Genomic DNA, 9,141 nt, shown 5'->3' on the forward strand with positions numbered 1-9,141 from the left:
TGAAGATGGTGCTCTCCGTTCTATCGTGTCCGATTCTCAGCGATTCTATGGGCCAGCTCTCTCCACATTTTCTGACCTTGTACGGCTTTTTAAAGTTGTTTTATGCTCTGGCCGGTGTCAGCGTTGATGGTGTCTAGCTACCCTGTCTCTTGACGGCCTCGTTTCCTTTTCCTGCTGACCATTCCGAGCATATCTGCCTTTTCCAGTGAGTTTGATCGCGGGACGTGGCTAAAATAAGTAAGGCGGAGTTTTGTGATTTTGCCCACCAGCAATATGCCTGGTTTTATATGCTCCGGTACTTGCTGGTGTGTTACCTTTGCGCAGGAGCCTTCTCCAACACCACAGTATGAATGAGCCAATTTTCCTCCTGTCTAGTTTTTTCATGATCCAACTTTCGCAACCATAGGTAGCTACAGGAAACACGATAGTGTGGACATATAATATAAATGTACATTACTGAAAGTGAAAAATGCTTGAACTGAGTTTTACTGCTATGCTTTACTGCTATGCTTTACTGATTAAAAAAAAAGCACAGCCTCAACTTGTGTGTCTATGCAGCTGCACCAATAATCTGTGTGTTTTACTAATATGCAGGAACACACGTGTGCCCTGAACATCCGTTGTAGCCAGGTACTTTTCGAGGTGCAACATGTGTCCTACAGCCGTTGTAAGCTGCCTCAGGATTCTGGAGAAGAAAGTGGGATATGATAGATTGGAGTAAACCCAAGTAGCCCAGAATTTAGGAGGACTCTGCAGAGATTATGGCCAAGCTCTTTAGTAGCACAACTGACACTCTTCTCCTGTGGTCTCTGTCTTTTTTTGCTTTCCAGACACCTTGCACATTTCACAAAATGGAAACTTGCAACTTCACGGGTGGTTCTGTTCAGTACTTCTGGGTGGTCGGCTTTCCCAGTCTTCAGGATCACCAGTTCCCCCTCTTTTTTGTCTTCTTCGTATTCTACCTGCTAATCCTTTCTAGTAATTTTACCATCATCATGGCTGTTGTTACAGATCCCAAACTCCACAGGCCCATGTACTTTTTTCTGACCAATCTTTCTATTTTAGACATTCTGCTCACCACCATAACCATTCCCAAAATGCTGGCCATGTTCTTAGTCAATTCTAAGTTTGTCTCTGCCCAAGGATGTTTCATGCAGATGTACTTCTTCCATGGACTGGCAGTGGCAGAAACCTTCCTCCTGGTTGTTATGTCTTACGACCGCTACGAGGCCATCTGCAACCCCTTGCGTTATGCTGTCCGAATGACAAAGCAAAAGAACATACAGCTGGCTGCAAGTGCTTGGGTCTTTGCTCTGCTGATCCCAATCCCAGCTGTGGTCCAATCATCTCAGCTGGCATTTCGCAAAACGCCCAGGGTTCACCACTGCTTTTGTGACCACTTGGCTGTGGTTCAGGCAGCTTGTCAAAATTCCTACACCAACTTCCAGAATTTTCTGGGCTTTACGATTGCCATGATCGTCTCCATTCTCCCACTCTTCCTTGTCCTCACCTCCTACATTTGCATCATGATCTCTGTCTTGCAGATCAGCTCCAGAGAAGGGCGCAGGAAGACCTTTTCAACTTGCTTCTCCCACCTGATTGTGGTCAGCACGTACTACTGTTCCATTGCCCTGGCATATCTCTCCTACCGATTCAATATGCCCAGTGACATCCATGTGTTGAACAATGTGACTTTTGCTATTTTAACCCCTTTGGTGAATCCTCTCATTTATACTCTAAGAAATAGGGACATCAAGAGGGCTGTGAAACAGCTTGCATTCTCAAAAGTCTTCTCAAAACGAAAAGAGAGAATCTGTTTAGGCAAAGTAGAGTCAGTAACTTAGGATGCTTAAAAATTGTCTTCTAATTAATATTGATTTTCTATTAGTGGATCCCTTTAATTTAAATTAGATTTTGTGTAACTAATTAGATTGGCTCCATGACTTATTAGTCTTCTCTGAAAGAGTCAGTAATCTGTTGTATAGGTTTGATTTTTGGTTTGTTGAAAAAAGCATCAAAACATTTGACGATTTATTTTTAGGCCTAATATACTGTATTTGCCTGATAAGAAGTCACAATTTCCCCCAAATATTATCTGTGAATTGAGGAGAGTTGTCTTACATTTACTGATAAGAAGGGAAGGAGCTGAAGACAAAGGAAACAGAAGGAAGCGTTAACGATTGCAGGGATCGCTGCTGCAATGTGTAAAGCCTCTGAAGACTGGGCTGAAGAATCGCTCTTGGTTTGGAAGGACTACTGGCTTGGTGAAATTTAGTCCTTTCTGTAACACTTATCAAGGCATATTTTCCTGTCCAGTTACCTTTTCCTCCTGCCATATTTGCATCCAATTTTGTCCTGCCACCTTCTCCTTCCTTTTATTCCTGGTTCAGCTGCCCCTCACCACATTCTATCCTATTTGCTTTTCATCTTGTTGTTCTGCTGTTTTTGCTGGTAGAAGGGAGTGTCAGGTGCATGGGTGTAATAGAAGATTGGACATATATAGAACTTAAATGCAAATACATTTCATTTTCATATATTTTGTATGTAGTATTCGTATGTTAGAAACATTTGCGCTTTTATTATGGCCCTGAAACCGTGTTTTATCTCCATGAAGAGCTGTGTTGGCTTTCTAACTCTTCCTTTCTAACCGGCCTTGGCAGGCAGCTGCGCCCACAGAAACCAGATGAGGCGTACATTCCAAGGACAGCTTTGCCAGAGGAAAGGCGTTGTTTGATAACGGTCAAGGGGCCCTAGCGAGGATGGGAGGAAGTCCCTTGTATGGAGTGATGGTAGAGGGAAGGAAGGAAGTTCCTTACGTGGAATTCGGTTAAGGCGGAGTACGGGTAGCCGAGGGAGGGGCCGTATTCCAAAGGAGGAGTTGAACGGGAGGTCCATAATCTGCTCTAAGGAGGGCGTCCTGCGCGATCGCCCCCCTAACCGCTTGCTGCCATTGCTTTTGCTCCTGGGTGAAGAATAAAGAACTTAATTTCGTGCAACTTCCTGTTTCTTTGATCCCGGCTCAGAGGCGAACCCGGTAAGGAAATAAAATTATTCTAACAGGTGTACATGTACGTTGTGCTTCTGGGTGATAGTGGGTGGCGTATAAGAGAGAAATGATTGGCATATCCTGATGAGGGATCAATTAATTTTATAAATGGTACAGGCAATTTATTTCAATCACTAATTCAGTTAACACTATAGTTTTTGTCCTGGCCCTGCTCTTTTTTACAGAGTTCCAAAATACGGTTTTTGCCACACTGTATGCGTCAACAACCCTTCTTATTCTATTATTATTTATTTTATGTATTAAATACTAATAGACTGGGAAGAGGAACCTCAGATCAGTGTGCAAAATATATATTAATAAAATTTAAACAATGCAAATATTAAGAATTGTGCAATGACAATCTTCGAAAGAATAAAACCAAATTATTAAGCATGAAAACCACCAGACCGCAGCAGGTCAGAAATGTCTTAGTATGATGGTAGCAAAACGAGGGACCCATCGAACCTTCCAAAGCACAGCGTTCCAAATGCAAGCCTTTTTCTGTGGCCTCACCAACCTAACCTAAACATTGTTCTTTTTTCCCCTTTTTTCCTTTCCTTAATTTTTCCCCTCTTTGTTTGGTTTCAGTAAATAAATAAAGCAAAAAAAGTCTGATACCTTGGCAAGTAGTAGGTACTGGTGCTGATCTGTGGACCTGCTGTTCTAAGACAGACTGTGCAGCACTAGCAAATGGAGGGGGCTGTGTTTCATACTTTTACAGTTTAGGGGTTGCTTAAATCATTGGTTTTGCCTAGGCTTGTCCGATTTCCCCCCCATCGTTATTTATGCTGCAGTTTTTAAATAATAATAATAATAATAGTCCATACACACACATACACATACATACATACGTATGTCAGAACTGTTTGTACGTAGAGGTTTGAAAACCTTATAGAGCCACAAAATGCGAGGGGATGGCGTACAGAATGAGCCGTTCAGTAAGAACCAGCGTCTTAAATTGGGCCTGGCAACAAAGGGGAAGCCAGGGCAATTAACATAAATTAATATAAAATTGCTGTAAATTGCAAATCTATATTAATTTGACTTTTACTCTTTGATATTTTTGAATGTCCGTATGTTGTTGATGATACAGTACACATGGAAACGGACAGCTGGACAACGGAGATGAATTCCCTGTGCCGTTCTTCCTGCTAAGGGACTAGTCCTTCAGCACTGGAAAGAGGAACGTATGGCCCCAGTTACTCAATGGACTGAAGATCTGAAGTTACTCGAGCCTGGTGAACCCGGTGCTTACTGAAGGAGATTATGTATAGATAAGTACAAGGAAATATGGTCATTCTTTAATGATATTGTTATATAAAACTTCCTGTGTGTGTGTATGTGTATACTGTACATATACTGTGTATATACACACACACACACACACACACACACAGAGTCCTCTACTTACGAACAGGCTATGTTCCAAGAGGCTGTTTGTAAGTCCAACCAAGCGTACATACAGTATGCGGCATGCGGTAAACCAGCCCTTTCCCACCTTCTCCCACCTTCTGGGACCTTCTGTGCTGGAGCTGCAGACGGGTTTGTTCGTACCGGGGAAAGTTCGTAACTTGAGACTTCGTAAGTAGAGAACTCTCTCTGTGTGTGTGTGTGTATAAACATTTTCTTTCTTTTTTTCTTTTTTCCCCTTTTTCCCTTTCATTTTTCCCCCCTCTTTGTTTGGTTTTAGTAAACAAATAAAGCAAAAAAAAGTCTGATGCCTTGGCAAGTAGTAGGAACGCTACTGTATCTCTAACATTGAAGTTGGTCAGACATTTGGTTATACTTTAAAATATGATTTCTGTTCTCATGCAAAACTAACGCTTTGGAATAATCCTTATTATAAAATGGCAAGCAATTTTTTTTAAAGCTGAAAATGGAAAAGTTACTCTTAATCAGCTAATTATTAATGGTATTTTAAAAACATTAGAAAAGTTACAAAAAGAATATAATTTACTATACATGGCAATACATTCAAGTATTTGACATGCTCTTTGCACTGACTGTCTTTGAAACATCTTTGTTTTTGAATGGATTAGAAAGAGTTTTTTAGAGACTAAATAAACAGTTCATTTTATTGACTATTTAAAAATTTCACTAAAAGTATATAAATAATATAGAAGAAATTTGAAAGGTGGTTTTTATTATATTACTAAATTCATGGTCTCATGTTTTAAGAAATATATATATATATATATCATGATTTAAAACAAGATTTATTCATCAAAAATAATTTTTTGCAAATAATGTGTTTTTAAAAAGTTGGTTGGCTATTAACACACATGCTTTGGTTATGTCCCTTGGTAGCTCCTTAGTGGTTGAATATTCTTACTATGGTAAACCAGGTTCTGAAAATGAGATTAAGATTTTAAGATGTCTTTTGCTAAATTCATTTTTTTTTAAATTTGACTTTTTATAAAGGATTTTGAGCATGTTTCTGAGAGGGTAGTTCCCCCTTCCATGCCCAGCCAGGTCTTAGTAATATGTGCCAGGTTGGCATTCTTATCCATTATAGGTAGTCCTCGTTTAGTGACTGCCTTGTACAGCAACCATTTGGAGTTATGATGGTGATGAAAAAGTAATTTTGAGATCAATCCTCGCATTTACGACCTTCACATGTCTGCAGAGCAAAGGAAAGCTGAAGTAAGATCATAAGCACAGAAACGGTTTCACTTAGCGACCACTTCGCTTGACAACCAAGTTGCTGGTCCCAACTGCGGTTGCTAAACGAGGACTACCTGTATTGCTATCTCACTTAAACGTCAGTATCGGTATCCAAAGTTTGAGAGAGAGGGCCTAAAGATGTCTACACCTACTCCATCAAGTTCACACCAGTCTCAAATAGTCCTTCTTCCCTGTGCATCACCTTCAGAGCTCTGGACTCCAAAATCTACCAACGTTGGACTTCTCTGTCCTCCTTTATTCACTTTAGGTGGAAAGCAGGTAGGGTCCAACGCATCAGAAAGGTTACTCACCACTTGTAATGACTGAACAAATGAAGATTACTCACCTATCAGTAGCTCTGTGTTGCTTCTAAAGTTGTCACTACTTACATCTAGAGTTTACGAAGTGAAGCACTTCCAGTGGACAAGTGTGCATGTGCTTTTTTTCGGACTCCAAGCATTGCTATCATCTCAGTCGTTTCTCAGGATTTTCATCTTCTCCAGACCACCAATGAATGGAAGAGTCCAACTCAGGGATTTGAGGGAATTAATTCTTTTGCTGCAGGGCAGAACGAGTCCTACTAACCATAAATCTCAGGAAGAGTTTGAATTTTCCCATTCGGTGCGTTCGCTTCCCTAAGATGAGAGGGACCAAGACTGGCCCTGAAAAAGAAAATGCAAGGAAAAAACACAATTATTTTTTTTATAAAGACTTTATTAGAGTTTCGAAATACAGATAAAATAGAAAAGCTCAAGAAAGAACTAAAAGAAAAAGGAAAAACGAAGAAAGTGCATAAATAACCAGAAAGAAATTCAAAGGAAGTGACTTCCGACCTTCTCCAACACAGATATGAATACAAATATTAATACTTTGATCTTTTACTCTTAACTAAACCTTCATAAACATTATTTCTACCAAAAATAACAATTTAATCACCACAACCCCAAATCAAAAGGTCATTTTTTTCAGTTACAAGCAAATAGTCCAGAAGCGGTTGAAAAAACGCAATGACAATCACTTTTTCTCGAAATTCTTAAAACTTCTCTATGAATGAATAAGTTGTACATGAAAGATAAGGTCTTGGTCGACTTAAAAAAAGCGTTGATGGGTAGTCAACCAATGCCCCTTTATTTTGAGGAAGCCAAGCTGGAGAGGGAAATTCCCATTCAAATGCTAACATTTCAACACTGTGCAGGTTCACCCTGTACTAGAAAGACAGAAAGAGGGGCAAATGGGCGGTCTGCAGGGGGGTTATGCTTGTCGTGACTGTGCGGTTGAAACCCCGAGTCTTTTCAATACGCACCGCACATGCGTGACCTGTAAAAATGGGACGGGAGTTGATTGCACACTCGTGGCTGCCATCCTGACTTTTTTTAGCACCCCCTGCGGACGCCCCGGGAGACAAGGACCCCCCCTGGAGCCCCAGACTCTGGAGAACAGGGGAGGGCCGACCTTTTGCGCGGTGGATGAGCAATTCTGCCATTCCCCTTGGTGCGCTTTCGCGGCAGCCATCTTAGATGGGCAGCCCTGTACATTATGGTGACCCTCTTTTCTTGGAAAGAATAAAGGACAATCCGGAAAAGGGGGCAAATCTGAAAGGGGTTCATCAGGATTTTAAAAAAATTGGTAACTTTGCTTTACCAAGGAAAATTCAGGAGCAAAACCAAGAAAATAAACAGTTAAATAAATCTGGAGGGCAGCTTCCTGGAATAAAGGACTGGCCTCGATCATAAGGGACGTGGGGTCACTGGACTGGACACGTTCTAAGTAAATATTCATTTATTTATTAAATTTACACAGCTGCCCATCTCATGCTTGATGGGGTGGGGCTTTGTGCAGCCCCAGCTGCCATCTTGACTTTTTTGCCCCCTGCCCTGCCCTGGTTTGCCCTCTCTTCCTTTGACAGCCTGGCCCGCTCCTTTCACTTCGGAAGGGCTAGAACTCTGCACGTGCTCTGAGGGCTTCCCCTGAGGGAATGGCTCACCAGGCCCCTTCTGGAGGGTCACCTGGATGAGGAGGAAGCAGCCACCGTCAGGGGTCCGCCCCAGATATCCCCCCAGCTTGGGGGGCTGGTGTCCCAGAGGACTCTGAACCCGCTTCGTCGAGGGGTTACAGCGGCCCTCCTGCTTCTGCCAGCAGCCTGGCGCCCACCCTCATCACTCTGCCGGCGGCTTGGTTGCCCCGGGCAACGGCTGGGCCGAGAGGAAGGCCTGGGGCAGGACCGCTGTGGGTGGGGCTGGAGCTGAGGGGGTGGAGCCTCCAGCTGGAGCAGGGGAGGGCCCCTGGTCCCTGGAGCACAGCCCCTTGCCTCCCTGGCTGGCCACACCCCCTGGCACTCCCTGGCCCCCCCTGGCACAATCACTGTGCCTGTGGGACATCCCAGCCTCTTATTCCAGCCAGGAAAGGGATCCCCTTGGTCCTTTTCCCGGCAGATCAGCCCCTCTGCTCTTGTGAGCTCCATGGGCAAACATGGTTACTAATTTTTATTTATCACCGGTATATCTCTGTGCCACTCCAGCCGGTGACTCCCTTTGTTTATTTGCTGTTGGTGAGGTTTATGACCCACTTTTTCCTAGTGCAGTGTTCTTCAACCTTGGCAACTTTAAGATGGGTGGACTTCAACTCCCAGAATCCCCCAACCAGCATGTTGGCTGGGGAATTCTGGGAGTTGCAGTCCACTCATCTTAAAGTTGCCAAGGCTGAGAAATGCTGCCCTAGAGTATGGGGTGACTACTGTAGTGAATTGTTGTTTTTTAAAACATTTCCGTTTAGTTACTGGGTTCCAGTGTCACCTTGTAATTTGGGTGTGTTATCTATTTTTTCCTTATTATTATTATTATTCTACTGCACTTTGGTTATTATCTATTTTTCCATATTATTATTAATCCTATTAGTACTACAGTACTATTTGGTTGTGTTATCTTTATTATTATTATTATTATTATTATTATTCTATTTACAATTTTGATATTAATGATCCTTGCTATGGAGATTTTAATTAATTTTACCAGATTGCTTATTTATTTTCTTATTTATTTACTGACTTATTCTATGTACTTACTGCCAAATCAGTAAAAACTCAGTGTGCCCTTTGGCCTTTTCCCAGCTGATCCTGTAAACTATTCTCCTGGTTCTGGTCCTGTTGTTGTTGTTGTTGTTTAATTTTTATTTATTACAAGGTATTTCTATGCCACTCTAGTTAGTGGCTCCCTGAGTTTATTTAATGTTTGTGAAATTTATGTCCCACCTTTCTCCAAGAGCTTAATGCTTCTTCCCCCATGAATCTATTGATTTGGCAATATACAAATGGAATAAGTAAGTAAATAAATTTGGCAATGTGCAAATAGAATATGTGAGTAAGTAAATAAAACCCTCCTCTGGTTTTATCCACAGACGAACCCTGTGAATTAGGGCCAAATTGTAATGAAAGT

At 41.9% G+C, this 9,141-nt stretch overlaps 1 protein-coding gene across 1 annotated transcript; it reads left to right on the forward strand.

Moving 5' to 3' along the window:
• The first annotated feature begins 851 nt into the window (after positions 1-851).
• On the forward strand, positions 852-1,844 carry LOC134498599 (olfactory receptor 2AT4). Its single transcript, XM_063304757.1, has one exon. It carries the CDS (start codon positions 852-854, stop codon positions 1,842-1,844), a length of 993 nt encoding a protein of 330 aa, XP_063160827.1.
• Positions 1,845-9,141: the final 7,297 nt, after the last annotated feature.

This window comes from Candoia aspera, chromosome 5 (genome assembly GCF_035149785.1).
Source record: "Candoia aspera isolate rCanAsp1 chromosome 5, rCanAsp1.hap2, whole genome shotgun sequence".
NCBI lineage: Eukaryota > Metazoa > Chordata > Lepidosauria > Squamata > Boidae > Candoia > Candoia aspera.